Raw genomic sequence first — 17,371 nt, 5'->3', positions numbered from 1 at the left:
GAAAACCCTTGAGCCTAACTGCTTCTGTATCCCTCCTAATTGACTCACACAGGAGTCTGTCTCAATATCACTTTCAGGCTGCTTTAGCTAAATAGCTTCAGGATACAAGAGGTTAAAGCATCCTGCCGTGCAGAAAGCTTTTACTTGAAAGGTCTAACAGCCTTTCCCTTAATCTGCAAAGTGGAGCTGTGATCATACAACAGCTAAAGTCGTGAGCTTGTTAATGCTAAAATGACAGATGTTATAACAACAGGATATTTATTAAGTTTCCCATTACCCTGCTGTGTTCTCAGACCCCAATTTCTTTCCAAGACTGCTCTTTGGTTTTTTAATAACCAAAAGTTAACAGAAGTCTGTTTCTAGCCTTCTAACAAGAAGTCATGCAAAGTGCGAAAGGAAAAAAACTAAACAGAAAACATTTATAAACTCTCCTTCTCCATCTCAGCTTGACTTCTATTAAAGAAGGAAACAGTACTAATTCTGTCTTTCTGCCTCCATGTTACAGTATAGGTTTATTTTAGAGTAAGTGTACTTTTAACCTTCTACCTAAATACTATATAGCATTGCACGAAAAGTCAGTCCATGTGATTCCAAAGTCCTGGAGACTTTAGTATCTATTACATATTTAGTAAAGCACTGCAAACGCTCTCATGGTGGGTGTTTTTCCCCATTTCCAGATTAAGAAGCATCCTGCAGCCCTGCCTGGAGGATACCTACCCGTGTGCTCAGGGCTCTGCTGGGAAGGGACAACCTAGTCCCCCCTAGCAGTGCCTAGAAGTCATCGTGGAAAAAGCAGACAACCTAGAAAAGCCACCTGCACAAAGAAAGGAGAAGTAACCAGATTTAAACAGTCATTTCTGCATAAATTGAGTTTTAAGGTTCATTTGTCAGATCGAAACTCAGCAGTGGCGTTAAAATCCCAGGGACAACTGGACTGGTAGCCCAATATCAGAGTTGCTACATCACTGGCAGTGCCATTTCCACCAGCTCACCACTCTCTTCACAACTATACCATACATGGCCTTGATTTGGAGGCTTTTCCTATACCAAGAGTCAGAGTTTTAAATGTTGAGGGACAGGGCTATATGTGCCTTTGTCGTAAGACAGGTGTTTTGTGAGAGGAATTGCTCAGAGCACAGGTTAGCTGACCCACACATGTCCCAGCTCTGGGCAGCGATGCCCTCGCTTCTCCTGTCATGCTATGGCCCCCAAAGTGGTGCAATACAGCAGGAATTAACCAGTGGAAATTTGGGCTTCTCCGAGGAGGAATGCTGGTTTTCCATCCCTAGGCTGGGTCTGCTTGGGGTGCAGTCCAAGGGAGGATGGCTTCTTTCCTTAGCACTGCAGTAGTCCGGCTGGCTGCCCACAAGATTTCTACAAGCAGCCTCCCATCCCTAGTTCCAAGGTCAGCCTAAAAATGAAATTTTAGCTTTTTGGGGATACCGAAGTCCGTATGGAGACTCAGAGAGCCACGATCACTACAAAGTAAGTGGTCTCATTTCCTAGCCTCAGACAGTACTTCCTATTTCTTTAAACTCTACCTAGCGACGTTTGATGGATGAAAAGCATGACAGAGGTCAGAGCCCCATGTGGGCTGTGAACAGAGAGTGCTTTTCACCTCTGTCAAGAGTTCCCAACACTGTACCAGGGAAGGCTTTTATGTTCATAATCTACTTATTACAGATGCTAGGAGATGGAAAAAAACATGCTCTAAGGGGTTCTGTAACAACTGTTACCATCCCACCCAATTTACTTAGTAAACAGCTTAGACCCACCAAAAAGCACCTTGGTGAAATCTCAGTGAATTCAAAGCTCTTCTTCCTCTAAATAAGAGCAGCTCTATTTGAAATTAATCACATTTACAGAAATATAAGAAAAAAAAAGAGGACCCAAACCTACCTTTCCTAATAAAGGCTAAAAGTATTGAGAGTTAATCTAGCCTCTTCTTCAGCACATTCTTCCACATTTCCATGTCTTTAATACTCTCCATCCAGTACATGACTTGGTTCAGAGCCTTTCATCCTTACTGGGCACAGGGAAATACAGTGTCACTGGCTCAGCCAGCCAGCATGTGACACTTAAAGGCATTGTTGTGGCAAGGCATGCTGAAGCCAAGTTGGTTATAACATTGTCCTTCAAAAATAACCTGTCAGAACAAAGTTTTTTGAAAACCAGGATTATCAGATTTGGGTAAAAACCCAAACACGCTTCCACACTGTTTAAAAGAAGGAATGCATGTACTCCAAGGAGTAGCTGAGTGACATGCAGTCCAGAAACGCATCTATCATGCTCTCCCCTCTTCCCTGCCAAACTTTCACCGCCTGGATAAACCATTGCACAGGACAGGATCTAATCTGGTATTTCTGGAATAAAGTCATCATCACATAACCAGTATATTGAAGGGTTAGTTTTGCAGGATGCTATGTGTAACACAAGCGAAATGCAACTTAGGAACAGATACCTTTTCTTATGTATCACTGAAGTAGTTTCTTCTTTGTGAAGCTCAAGCTCTGATTTTCCACCCTATCTTATGGCTATGATCCTTGTTCTCACAACAGGTTCTTCAGCCACTCAGAGCTCTGCACTGAGCTGAAGTATTTCTTAGTGGCGAGTGCCCTGCCACCAACATTGTGCAGTTAGCTCCAATGTTATGACTGAAATTATGACTCCTTCTTTTCCAGCTGATATTTAAAAAATACCATGCCCACAAAAATTGGACAGCTTTTTGAAAATGAAGTATATTTCTAAATTCTGTGAACTGCTTGGATTAGAAACCAGGATACAGAATTAGTAAATCATTTTCTTGATTATGAAACACTTTATTGGGAGAACTAATTATTTAATTTGAAAGCATACTTAGTAATATTTAAAAATGCTTGCATGTGAACTTTAAAAACATAGAAATATTTCTGTTACCTAGAGGAATGTTGAAACCTTCATCATTATTGAAATACATAAGATCTATTAAAATGTAGCTGGTTCAGCAGTTGTGGTTTCAGTAGTTGCAGATGCACTGCACTGCGTTAACCTCAGATTTGTAATTTAAGGTTAAGGTCTAGAGATAAAGGGGAAGGGAAAGATGGCAGCAGTCCACCCTTGTTTATCTTGTTTAAGCAATTTTTGTCCTAGCCACGACCAATGACTTTTTCTCTCCAAACCGCTGTTTCGAAAGGGGAACTCCATGTTGCATAAGGACTCTCCACATTTGACTTTACCTTAAGTCATTTGGAGAAATACTGCTCTCTCGGGATCTTAACCATTGCCAGCAACAAAGCCTCCGTGCAAAGACATTACTCGTGCCAAGCTGCAGTCTCTTAATATGGGCTACTTCTCACATACTCAGGTATGAGACAAAACTGCTGTTACCTGTTTTTCTACACCATTTCTATAGCAGCGTGCTAAGCTTGGTACTTCATACTGTCCCTTCTGACGTAACAGCTGACGTTGCACAGGCTGCCTTCTCAGTCCCAGAAGTACTAAGGTCTCAGTTTCAGCTGTGATCTATTTAAGCACTTTTTCCCATCTCTTTCACTAACTTTGATATCCACAGACATCACAGGTAGGTCTCTCAGTAATAACCTGTTAAGCACTGCAGAGCTACAGAGAAAGACCAAAGAATATCACTATCCTCACTAAAACAGAATCACAGAATTATCTAGGCTGGAAGAGACCCTCGGGATCATCAAGTCCAACCATCTACCCTACTCTGAAGTATTCCCCTACACCATATCCCCCAACACCACATCTAAACGGTTCTTAAACACAGCCAGGGATGGTGACTCAACCCCCTCCCTGGGCAGCCTATTCCAATGCCCGACCACTCTCTCTGTGAAGAATTGTTTCCTAATGTCCAGTCTAAACCTACCCTGGCGCAACTTGAACCCATTACCCCTTGTCCCATCATCTGTAACTTGGGAGAAGAGACCGACCCCTGCCTCTTGGGGGGGGGGGGGGGCAAAACTGGGCACAGTACTCGAGGTGGGGTCTCACCAGTGCCGAGTCCAGCTGCGGTGGGAAAAAAATTATAACCAGCCCAAATGCAAAACCCATACATGCTCCATTCCTCGTCTTTCTCCATTGATGCTATAATTTCATTTGCTCTCTGCTAATCAGAGTGACCACTACGGGAGAAATGACCTGCCTTCCTGATACTACTAGAGCAGAAAGAAGTTTCGGCAAAAATCTCACAGATCAAATTTTCCATACTTAAAAACATCTAAAGAACTGTTGCGAAACTCTCAAACACGCAGTAATAGCTAAGGCAACTGTCCAGGCAGAGGCCAGCAATTAAGAGCACCACAGATGCTGGTCTTGCAATGCCTCCATGATGGGGAGCGTTGCAAGTGAGGCAGCCAGCCTCTTGTTGACAGAAGAGGCTCCTGCAAAAGCTGCAGACTTTTTTATCCAAACAGCTTTCAGCAGAGAAACCTTATTTTGACATTACCTCATTTTCGGAGATACTTTTAGAAAGGGCAGACGAGGGCAATGGCATTGAAACTCTGGGTTCAATGGCACACTTTTTTCCAGACCAGCACACACTGTTGCAATCCAGGTGAATTACACACCACGGTCCAAAACCTTCCAGCTCATCTTCTAAATTGGTAGTGAGATGTTTAAGCTGCTTGGCTAAACTTCTCCGGATCTGTTAAGGGGAAAAAAAGAAAGAAAAAAAAAAAAAAAAGCCCATGCAAGTTTTTAGCAAATGTTACTGAGGTTTTGAATAACACACACGGCCTGGGTGATGCTCGGAGCTTTTCACATACGGCAGACGATGTCACGCTGTGACCATGACGTCAGCGCAGTCCTCACACAGGAGCTCTGCCCACGCAGCTCGACTCAATATTTAGCTCTGTAGTTTTCCTACTCCTTCAAAAAAAAAAGAGATAACTGGGACATTATGGTGCCAAGTGTCATTCCACTTCCAAACTGAAGCATATGTACCAAACACCTCCCTTTTAGTGACAGTGTGCCAGTTCGCTCCTCAGTCTCTGTGCTGGGCACCTACTCTATGCAGGGAGATGCTCAGGCAAACGGGAAACACAGCTACCAAGGCTGCCTAATAATTCTTGTGATCATTAAACACAATTCTTCCTTTCTTTTTTTTTGAACAGCAGGGTGAGAAGAGGAAACCCCTTCAAAACAGCATGATGTAAAAGCCTAAGACCTCTGCCACTGTGGGTATTTAGAAGCTGAACTGCTTGAGCCTAGATTTTACCTGGTGTTTTAACCCAACCCCTCCTTACACTCAGCTGGAAGCACGCAGAACCAACCCCATCCATTTGGGTCAGAGCCTTCACACACAGCCAGAAAGATACAAGAGAAAATTATCATCAAAATTTTGTTAATTCACATAATTTCTTTCTCAAGGGAAAGTGAGCTTGCCTGCAACTGACCAGGGGTGAGTCCCTGGGCACCCCAGGACAAGAATGATGGGCTGCGTCTCCAGATGATGCTGCCTGATGCAAAACTCTCTTGGGTACAGCACCGTGTGTGGCGTCGATCTGCATGAGCACCAGCATCAGGTAAGCACCAGCGACCTCGTTCCCCGCTGAGGCTCATGATGGCACGGTCACATCAAACCAACCTGCCAAATCCAGGTCTCCAGCCTCACCTGCCCCTGCCTGCAGCGGGCCAGCAGTGGCCACTTGCACTCAGCAGCCGTACTCTGAAGGACCAAAGACTGGCAGCAGGTCAATACCTCACTCAGCTGAGTGGTTTTTTTGCCTGGACTGCAGAACGCGATCGCCTGGCCTGCAGAACACAACAGAAACAAGTGCAGACAAACCTAATCCAACAAATTAAATCTAATAAATTCACCCAGCGAGCCCGGCAGTGCTAGCAGGGAAGACGGGGGAGGGCAGGCTTCATCCCAGGCCAGCAGCAGCGGCACAAACGCAGGAAACCCAGCAGGTTGCACATCCTGCTCCACAGCATCGCCACGGCTATTCTTAGCTGCACCAGCTGCTGGGAGGAAAATGTGGGGATGCCCAGAGCTGGGATGCCCACCAACCCTGGGATGCCTCAAGGCTGGGGTGCCCACCGACCCTGGGATGCCCACCGACCCTGGGATGCCCACCGACGCTGCGGCTAGAAATGGAGCTTGGGTGGCAGAAGAGAGGGTTTACAATTTGGCCTGAGCCTTACTTTAAAGCTTATGTTAGTTGTCACCCAAAAAAAAAAAAAAACCAACAAAAAAACAAAACATAAAATACATATACATAAATGCTAACCCAAGTGTTGGTGGCGAGGGTTTCATGCCAGGTTTGGGATGCTAGCATGGATCAGGCTGAGGAGAAGGTTCCTGCTGAAAGTGGTCGCCTGCCTGGAGTCAGACACAGCTTCACTCCCATCCTGCCCTTCCCCTCTGGCATCAGCTCCCCCGATACAAAAAGCAGCAAGAAGAGGAGATGTCCTGGGAACTAGATCTGGTCCTTGAGGTGATCAGGCAACCATCTGGGATAGGAAGTCTAGGAATGGCGTGGGTAAAGGTATGTGTAAAAGCAAAAGCAAGATACAGACCCGAAGCTTACCTTCCCATTCATTAATTGAAAATTCCCACATCAGCATGTGTCATAAAAGATGTTTGTATTAAGTTTAAATCACATCTTTTTATGATGAGGCAGAAGTAGCTTTGGAAAGTGGCAAAACTGAAGCTTACGTGCAATGCTTACAGTCCAAGCAAACATACCCTCCTGCACATACAGCTAATAACAGGGAATCACTTTGCCTTCTTGAAGGAGAAAAAAAGCAGCTGCTGAAGCTGCTCCGGTGAAGGGCTCCAAAACAAACTCCTCACAGCAAGCCCATGCCCAGCTCCAGGCAGGTACCAATAACCATCCTGCCCTCCCCAGAGCTATTGCTGGCAGCTCCATCCCTTTCTGCAGTCAGTACTTTCCTCCCAACAAACTTTACCAACAGCAGCATTCCTGAACGGGAACAAATGAAGCTGGAAAACACGAAAGCATCTGCTGCTCTGAAGTAGCTGCCTCCCAAAGACATTCTATTAAACAGTACAGACTTCTGTTAGGAAGCCTGCCTTACTGACCCATGCATTACATTTTTAACCTCGGCCAATTAACAGGACAGGAAGGTTTTCTATTCTTTTCAAAGGCTGTTTTTCTTAGGAAAAAAAAAATAATGCATTTTACATAATTAACTCTTCACATGATCCTAGAACTGAGCAACTATTCTTTTAATTGCACTTGGAATCCAGACAGTTGGAGGCCGTCATTTTACAACCCGTTTATTAACCTCTTCTTCTACTTGTACTCTTTGCACGTGATTCTGAGGTTCTGGGAGACAGTGAAAATGCATTCTACTGGTCAGATTTCCTCCTAGGAAGAAATCCCAACTAAAAGCATTTGACATTCAAGAGCTGCATTTATTTTCTCAGACTTTAATACTTAATTCAAAATAAAATTAAAAAAACCAACATAAAAACCTCAAAGTAATATTATTTATTTTAAAAGAAGGCCAAAAAAAATTCATCAATGAACCCTAGCTATGCTAGTTATATTTCAACATTGCTCAGAAACAAGATCCAGGACATGAAAAAAAAAAAAAAAGCAGCCAAATTAATCCCATGTGCTTTTGAGATGAAAGATATTTTTCAGTATCGTGGTTTTGCTCTTCAACTACTTCGATAACACAGTGAATGCAAAAAAAAAAATACAAATGTGAGCCTGCTAAAACGTGGTCATGTACCCCACGGGCAGCTAACCACACAAAGCAAAGGTCATAAGGAATAACCAGAGCTCCTGTTATCAGCAAAGCTACGTTTGATCTGGAAAATTGTCAAGACCGGCTTTAGCTCAGGCAAACGGAGCATCCACCTCTCTCTGACCAGCAGAGAAGGCAAAACCCGAAGTTACTACAGAGCTGAACTTAAATGCATACCTAAAAAGGGCGTAACTGATGCAGTGCTATGAAACTAAAATAGTCAGAGCATATTTATATGCTTTTAAATATAGTTAGCAGTGTTTCCCATTCCCTCCACGTGGAACTCAGAACATCTAGCAACAAAATTCACCCCCTCCATCCCCCCCTCGGTCTCTCCATAGCTGAAGAGATTAGAAAGTGCAGTCAAAGCCGGGGGTAGGGGAAAGAGAATGGCAAGAATCTTTATCCCTCCCCCCCAAACTCCACGAGGCAGTGTTTGATAAATTCAGATGGCCCCACTTCAGTAGCAAACAGCAGTGTCAATTTAGCTAAACTTGTTAACAAGTCTTAGGACACTCAACGGGCTTCTCTTCTTTCTTTTTGGAGAATAGGGAAAAGGAATAAATCCTGGAATTATAGCACACTGATAGCATTTCTACAGCAAATTTAGGAACACCACAGTATTCCTGATTTTAATACATCCATAAAATCTAGGTACTTTCTTCAATAGCCAGGTTGTACTGGCAGCAGCTTTGGACTCACTCCCACAAGTAATTGCTTGCATGCAAGTAACTACTCGTCAGCCTGATAAAACTATTCGTGAAAACAGAAATTTACAGGACTGAGCCCTTGGCATGACTTTTGGGGAGTCACAAGTTGGGGCTGGTTTTGTGTCTCACATAACTGTGTGTAAGTCCATATCGAATACCATGATGCAGCAATAACAGATATCACCAAAAGCCTAGAGTGGATGAAGAAGGCAATCAAGCTAAAATTATAAGGGGTTCCACAGAAGCAATTTACTCTACTAAAAAGCCAAGCTTCATGGTACTGTGGCAAGCCCACTGAGTGGCTCAATTAGTTCTGCACTGCACCCTTAGGGGCAGATAATAATCTAAGAAGTGATTCTAAAATAGCATGTTTCTGGATGAGACATGTACTAAGTGTAAAATATTTCACCCAGTAATGTTTGGTACATCTCTGACACATTTAATCGGAAACATAAACAATCTAGACACTGAAATACAAACTTATTTTTCCTTAAAATCAGTGTTCCATATTTTTTTATTTTAAAAATTCAGGAATGTGATACACAATACAATTAGCTCCCCACCACTGCAGTGTTCACTTACATGAGATTCACTAGTTTCATGCTTTGTGGAAAAAAAAAAAAAAAAGAGAGAGAGAGACTGCCCAGTGTTTTTGAACGCTCCCAGTATTCTGGAATTGTGATCTTCCAAACAAATTAAGTCTGTGTAACCACAGATAGATCAGGTTGAAAAAAAAATCAAGTTATATCGCAAGCTAGCAAGCTACAGTCGGGTCTCATACAGCCAGAGCAAACACAAAAATTGTGTTCCTGCTGCTGTACAGCCACCGCCTCGACCTGACTATATGCTTTCAGGGAATTTGCCATGGAGGGCTAAAGAGACTCAAGAGCCCCATTAACACCAGCTGGTGCTGCACATGCAACACGGTGCAGGACAGAGAGGCCACGCAACTCCCCCTTTCTGCCCCCACCATCATCATCATCATCATCATCATCGTCACATCTGTACCCTGTCCTGATAATAAAAATAAAGCGGGGGAGAGCTTTTTGTCTTTTAAGCTAGCCATTGCCTGCAATGGACACAGAAATAGAAAAATATGACTTCTGGCACACACAAAAAAGATTAAATATAGTTACAATGGAATTAGGGACTACAACTCCATCTATTTAGATGCACTTACTATGACAGTTAACCAATGGCGGCAACTGTCAAGACTTAATAGTTGCTCTCTTTTTATAAGAGCAACAGGAGAGAAGTCAGTCAGGCTTCTCAGTGCTACTACGGTTTGTCTTGGGTTTTCTTTTCAACATAAACTAAAGAGCAGTAGTTCTCTGGCGCATTAGTGATATACAGCAGGACCTCAATAATTCATACTAATGACTGAGACCAATTTTAAACTAGCAAGCAAAATAATTAGTGAAAGTTTACCATAAAAAGCAAGGATACACATTTCCGAAAAAAAAATAGTACTTTGTTCATTTCAAAATTTACTTGGTTAATACTTTGTAGTATACTAGCAGTGGTAGCATATCTTGCAAATGTAGTCTCATACAAGAACTCATTCAACAGTCAACTCTAGATCATATACAGGTAACAGGAGAAAGAGTTAAGATAATTCAGACAAAACAAAAAACATATATAAATACTATATTAACATATTTAAGTTAGTTTATGGGACTATACAACAAGCATGAACACAGAAAATGGTGAGCGATGCCGATGGCTGTGAAGCACCAGCACTCCCAAGCCAGCGCAAAGCTGAACCAACCCATCCACACCCCGCAGCCTCCGGTGGATGCACCTGAGCAGCCAGGAGGCAAAATAACTGCAGGGTGCTGCGTGGCACCCAAGCTGACAAACCCCACGAGAGCTGGAGGAGCCAAGCAAACCCAGCTCCTTTACTTTTCCAATGCTTTGGCACGTAGCTTTTGGCCAACACATGGCACCGGCAGGCGACACAGAGCCAGCCCAGCCCTTGCAGGCTGCACAGTTAATACACAACACTGGTAACCCACCCATGGATAATCGAGAGTTGACTGCAATGCTCTGCTGAGAAGTTGGGTAAGACCACTGACACGACCTGGGCCAACCCAGGTCCGACGAGCAGCAGACTATTTTTAACTACTTTGGAGCAATTATCACACGAGACACACACTAGAGATGCAAACTAGCGAGGCATTCTGTATCCGGAGGCAAAGCTACATTCCCTTCACTAACAAAACATTCTTTTTAAAAAAATCTACATTTAAATACTGTTAAAAACCTGAAAACCACAGCATCAAAGAATTTCGTAAGGCCAAAACTATCCTCAGTTCTCTCTGTTGTGCCTAAGTATCGCAATACATTTGTAAAAGAAGTAAATACCACATCATTTAGTATCTTATACTCCTTCCAGTGCCTTCCAGTAACAGATCTCAGAGCTCTTCACACAAGAGTTAAGCCTCACAACACCCCTGTGAGGTAGGTATTATCCCCATTTTAAGACAGGGAAACTGAGGCAGAGTGTTTGTCATGTCCAGAGTCACAGAGCAAACAATGGAAGATCTGAGTTATTTTCCAGTTTTGAGCATAGGAGCAGTCAATTAAATCACACGGCATTGTTTCTCATACGTAACTCGAGGGTGGATCAAAAGGGTCAGGGGTTTAGATTAGATTTCTTGTATGTTTTATCTTCAACCCTCAGCTAGTCTCTGCCAAATTCAGAGTCCACAGAGCAGTTCCTCCTTTATTACGGTGTAAGCTGGCAGCATACTGTAACAGCTTCTGTAGAGCCAGTTGTCAATTGACAGAGAGAACATTTTAAACCGTAGACTGGCATACCCAGTAAGTGAAATTATGCGATACATAAAAATCTCAAAGCGTGAAATACAGTGAATGAAATCCTGCTCCCTGCCCCACTTCCTCAGAAGTCTTCCTTCCCACTTCCTAAGGGCTCCCGAGGAGGCGGTGGGGACCAGGACTGCAGTCACTGCAAGTGCTTATAGACACACTCAACTACAAGCAAAACGCCCCACGGAATTAGTTGATGGTTACAGAGGCTGCTGTCTATGCTTAAAAGCGTGACTTAGACTGTTGGTGCTTGGCAGACTTCCCCTGACATAAAATGTATTGACATAACTAATCCTTTCATCTTAGTAAACCAAGAATCAGTTAAAAAATGAAGCTCCAGCTCCTCATTTGCAGCACTGTGAGTCAAGGATTCTTTAAACATCAAAGACTTTTATGACCAAACTTGGAAATAAGGAAAAACACCAGAAAATCCATAAAATATGAACGTATGCGTTACTTTATCGGCCAGTCTCATGTCTTGATCACAGAGCAGTACACAGCAGCTTGAACTTCCATTCTGACAGAAAAAAACCCTTTCACATCTGATATTTTCACAAGCAGTTGATTTTAATTACCTCGCTACCTTGCCAGAAGAAGTGGGGACAGTTTCTATTTAAAATATGCTATACGATAAATTCGTTAGAAAAGCCTTCACATTTATTATTATATAGGTTTAAGAAAAATATGTGAAACTGCAAAGTGGTTTCCAGTTTTAAGTAGTTATATCTTTAAAAACATCCTATGAACTTTGGTTTCCTTAGGGCTTCTAAATAAACAATATATTAAAATATCTACAAATCAAATATTAAAGGAAAGAGTAGGTCCAAGAAATCTGTAACACAAATTGAGTTCCTACACGCTTATCCCTCAAATATCTTTTCACTGGAAAAAAATATTTTAATTTGAAGCACAGCAAAAAGTGTCTCCGAAAATGTTGGAACTGGTTTTCTGAAGTTGTTACAGCACTGGTGCACTTTCTGTCTGTCTCAGTACAAAGTCAACACAAACACATTGTATCATGACAGTGACATTATGTTCCTTAAAACAAGCATTCTAGATTTAGCAAGATGACAAGAACAAGGACTTCAGCAATTACACTACTTGGCAAAATTGCATCTCAAACGTCTGTCTCTTCCTCTTGCAATATAGCTGTTGTCAAAGTCACCAAAGCTCAGGTAGCACCATTGGGGGGAGTTACAAAGATGACTCAAACTGCTCGTTTTGATCGGTGTTTGCCTCTAGCTTAACTGAAGGGATACTCTCCGACTTAGTCCTCCTAGTTTTCGAAAATTCAATGACAACTTCTGAACAAGAAATACTAAGTGACGAAGATTTTTCCGTCTTCTTTGTAGTATTATCTTCTCCTGTTCCGCAACACTGCTTCAAGGCACACTGAGTCCTGCAAGGAAACGCACATTTCCCTTTCCCCATTTCGGAGCCAACGCTGGCGAACTCAGGCTGAATGGTAGTCGCATGGATCCCTTCGTCATGGAAGATCTCTTTGATGCGCTTTGCCACCATCATGTATGTGGAAGGGTCAGGACACTTTATGTGAGCAGTGCCAATGATCCTACTGCCTGCCAGCTGCCAAATGTGTAATTCATGGACTGCTTCGACTCCATCAAGGGTACGTAACTTTGAGTTCAAAGAGTGAACATCTATTTGTTTGGGAACAGTCTGGAGAAGTATAAGGGCTGACTCCCTAAGTAACGGGTAGGTTGTGTAAAGGAGTATACAAACCATGATCAAACAAAGGACGGGATCTAAATACAGCAACCAGCATGGACCAGCCACCGTAATGCTCTCCTGCTCAGACTTGTTTGCTCTGCCAAGTGTTTGGGATAAAGTAGCATTTTCCGTGCAATGATTATTGACACATGGATTAAAGCAGGGCCCGTCTTTGGGGCATGGATTCCACAGCCCATAAAAGAGCAAGGCATTCACTACCACAATAACTGAACCTAAGGCATCTCCAAAAACATGCAGGAAAACTCCACGCATGTTAAGCTGCGCACTAGAGTCTTCTTCAACCTCCTCTACGTCCAGAGGATAATGACCAGCGTTCCCGTTCACTTGTAGGTCAGTCATGTCGTCTTTCATATCACCTGACAAGAAAACAGTAACATGATTAGGTGTATGCTGCAATACTACACATTACTAGAATGCTTTATCAAATATTAACCAACATTAAGTACAAAACTGAAAAGAAAGCAACACCAGGCATAACACTTAGCAACATTTTCTATGGTTTAGAAATATTCAGTTGTCCCAGTAAGTGATCTAAATAGTCTAGAAGGCAATTGCTTCTACGTGGACCTTAAAAGTTATAGTGGCAAAGTATGAAGACGACCACATCTTAATTTATTTTACTGAAAAACTGTTCTGGCAATTTCCAGCTGTTTAACCATTTGACCACTCACTGTTCACTTCTTAAACAAAACTTAAATTACAGAGCATATATTAAAAAGCCAGTTAAGTAGCTAAGTAACTTACACTTGTTCCCTCTTTTGAAAAAGAGGCATACAGTTGTTAAGTGATATATAGCTATTGATGCCCAAAGCAATACATCATGGACCATGCGATGCATAAATGAACATTTTAGTGCCCTCCTTCGACAAAAACTAGCTGCGGTATTACCACTCCACACTTAACTAGCTATATGGAAATAAATGCACACTTCATTACAAAGAAGAATGTTCTTTGAAACAAAAAAAAACTTCTAACGTTCAAAATTGAAAGTTTTTTACATGATTAACCTCCTACTATTCTTCTAAAGTTCTTCTTTGGATAGAAAACTTCCAGTGTTAAAGAAATGGAGCAGGCACTGGCCACAAGCCCAACAATCTGAAACAAGGAGCTCTCACTGCTTCCGTGGTTCTTCAGTTCAGAGCTTTGTAAACATTAACATGTTAGTATGACCTGCAGCTTCTGCCACTCTGCTCTCATGACTGTGATTCTGTAATCATGAAGTGTCTACAAGTTCTTTCCTCTCTGAAGAAGGGGTGGGCTCCTACAAAGGCAGCTGAGTGGGTCAGTTCCAAGCCCCAGGCTCAAAACCTCATGCATCACACTTCTGTCCTAAAACTCCAGCTACATTTTCCACACAGCTTCTAGGAGTTATGGAATATGGGACCTGAAACTGATTTCCAGAGAAATAAATAAATTAGAGGAAAATATCTCAAGTTACAGAGTTCAGACCTCAGAGCCCACAATGAGAGCAAGGAAAGAGGAACCTTTCTGATACTCTGCTGTGTACCAAGTACTCAGAGAAAAGAAGATCTGGAAAGTCAGCAGACCTATCTGTAAGGGCAGGTAACAGGAAACAGGGTTTCAAAAATCTCAAGATTTTTTTAATGGCAAAAGGTTAAAACATGTCCATTTGAAATATGCTCATTTAAATCTAACTATAAATGGATTACTTCACATAAAGAATATGCACTAAGATACCTGTGCAGGACTAGCCCCCAAGGCTATCACTAGCTTTCCTCTTCCACCTTCAGAAGTCAAGGCCTACCCCTCTTTGTAATTTCAAGTGAAGGCATAGTACCACTCCCCATCACTTCCCTAGTCTTCACCTACACATCTTACAGCTTCTCACAAGTCTCCAAGCACCTTTACCTCTAACATTTCCATGGGCAAACTATGAATAACTCCATCCATTACATAATCATGACAGGGCAGAGAAGGAAATACAAACTTATTTCAAAGTTTCACTGTGACCAAAATTACGTCCTATTACCACCTAAATACCCACAACAAATTATTTGTTATTGCCAGAAGGAGACCCACGAGAAATTCCAGACAAATTAGCTCAAAACAGTATACATTTTACTCCATGCTATAAATTAACCTTAGTCTAGAATTAGTCCAAAACTTGGCTAAAGCACAACTTTTCACCACGTTTCACCATGCAAGAACAATTCACAAGCCAAGATATCTATCAGATCAATGGTTAAGGGAATTTTATTTTGTTTGAATCTAATTATTAGGATACCTTTGTTGAAACTAAAGCAACATTAAGCGCTTATTATGTGGTCAAGAAAATGGTGTACTATAGTCAGAGGAACTTTCCTATCCTCTTGCAAAATCTGTCTTTTCAAAACCAACAGAGTCAAAACATATGAGAGAGAGAGAGAGGGAAAGAGACTCTGCTAAGTTTCTCAAATATGCATTGGAACCTCTGACCACAGAAAAACTGAAACTGTAGCAAAGTTCACTCTGCTCAATTAAAGCTCAATTAAAACTGAAACAGTGGTCTCCTGATGTTGCCCTGAAAATAAAGAGGAGACATGGGTTCTGAAGAATGACACCCCTCCCTCCTGGTAACAAGGATGCGGTATGATTAAAGTAGAGAAGTTAACAATTACACACCTTTCGCTCTGCTAGAACACAGTAACTCAGCTTTGACCAAGTGACTTCAAAATAAACTATTCAGGCTTCTGGATCCGTTAAAAAAAACCCCAACTCAACACCAACACCAAAAAAAACCTGCACAAATCCCAAGAAATTCCCTCCCACAAAACAGTTTGATCACAAATGGGAAGGGAAAATTTTAAATTTTCTCCCTGTGCAAGTGAGTGGGAAGGTGCATGCTCTAGAAAGCTAAAGAAAACTAATTCAAAGAAACCACGCATGTACTCTGACACCAGTGAGCTCCACATTCAGTGCCTACTGCATGACTTCCACAGTTCTGACTGGTAACTTCCAAGACTTCTTCCTACTAATACAGATGACGGGAAGAGGTACAACATTGTGGCAATGGAATATACTGCCATGTGTTACATTCAGATTGAGATCAGCTTCCCAGGTACCCAACAATCGGCCCGACGGAGAGCCCCAGCCGCCAGGACCAAGGTGTTGAGCTGCACTCTATTTGATGTGCAGCCAGTTCAGAGGCATTAGGGCAATGTCTTGTGACAGCTTGTGTTGCTAGGCAAAAAACACTTGTCATGTGCCTTCTCTACCAGCACCAACTTATTCCAAGGCAAAACTGCTTTAGCCTAAGACTCTTTCACACTCTGACCTCCCCGCAAGACAGAGCACACAACTCAGAGGTCTTCTTTTAGCACTCAAAGGAGAGGTTTGAGCTAGAGGTTCAACGGCCATGTGCCCGAGAGCACCGCTAAGAAAGTTTCTTGCCTCATCCCCAGGAGGAAGGATGGCTGAGGAGGAAGGACGGCCGGTCCCCACAAAGCTTGCACCAGGTAGGACCAGGATGCCCACCACCTTCCTCGGGGAAGGGACCTCACCTGCTTTCCTGACACCTCTATGCTGGGATGGGACAGAGGTACTGCAAGACTTACCTATCTTCTCCTGGCTGACTCCATTGGAGCTGCTGCAGTTCTCCACCAAGGTGCTGGTCTCCTCCCGGTGCAGGGCAGCCTCCCCATCCCCGAGTGGTTGCTCAGGCTTGGGGCCGCTGCGGGTGTGCTGCCGGCCACCGTGCGAGTGCCCGTGGCCGTGGGAATGGCCGTGGCCCCCGACGCCGTGGTGGTTGAAGAGGCAGAGCCCCAGCAGGTTGATGATGAGCCCCGCCACCCCCACGCCGATGACCACCAGCGGCTGCTGGATCTCGTGGGGCTCCGTGAAGCGCTCGATGGCCTCCAGCAGGATGGTGAAGCAGAGGGCGGTGAGGAAGACGGCGTTGACCAGGGCGCCCATCACCTCGGCCCGCACCCACCCGAAGGTGTTCTTCTTGGTGGCACGGGTGCGCTGGGCGAAGCGCACGGCCACCAGCGCCACGACCAGGGCCATGACATCGGAGAGCATGTGGAAGGAGTCGGAGAGCATGGCCAGCGACGACGTGACCCGGCTCACCACCACCTCCACCACGAAGAAGAGGAAGGTGAGCGCCAGCATGCACAGCAGCCCCCCCCGCCGGTTCTGCCACCACCGCGGCCCGCCGGGCCCCTTCGCCGCCATCCCCCCGCACATCGCGCCGGGGCACCGGCTGCCGGCCACGGCACAACCCGACCCCGGCGGAGAGGCGAGGAGAGCGGCCGGCGGGGCGGAGTCCCGAGGGCGAGCGCGGCCCCTTCCCCCGCCGCCGGCGACCCGGCCACCGCCGCTCCCTCCGCAGGCGCCGGGCGAGCAAACTTTGCACCCGAGCCCCC

At 43.9% G+C, this 17,371-nt stretch overlaps 1 protein-coding gene across 1 annotated transcript; it reads right to left on the bottom strand.

Moving 5' to 3' along the window:
• Positions 1 to 8,925: 8,925 nt before the first annotated feature.
• Positions 8,926 to 17,320, bottom strand: SLC30A1 (solute carrier family 30 (zinc transporter), member 1). The gene is made up of 2 exons (XM_014951104.1): positions 16,562 to 17,320; positions 8,926 to 13,363 (listed from the first exon to the last, which is right to left on the bottom strand). Exons 1-2 carry the CDS (start codon positions 17,190 to 17,192, stop codon positions 12,453 to 12,455), a joined length of 1,542 nt encoding a protein of 513 aa, XP_014806590.1. The 5' UTR covers positions 17,193 to 17,320; the 3' UTR covers positions 8,926 to 12,452.
• Between the last annotated feature and the right edge of the window lie 51 nt (positions 17,321 to 17,371).

This window comes from Calidris pugnax, unplaced genomic scaffold (genome assembly GCF_001431845.1).
Source record: "Calidris pugnax isolate Ruff unplaced genomic scaffold, ASM143184v1 scaffold24, whole genome shotgun sequence".
NCBI classification, from domain to species: domain Eukaryota; kingdom Metazoa; phylum Chordata; class Aves; order Charadriiformes; family Scolopacidae; genus Calidris; species Calidris pugnax.
Note: the sequence above shows the minus strand (reverse complement) of the source record. Positions and strands in the feature narration are given on the sequence as shown.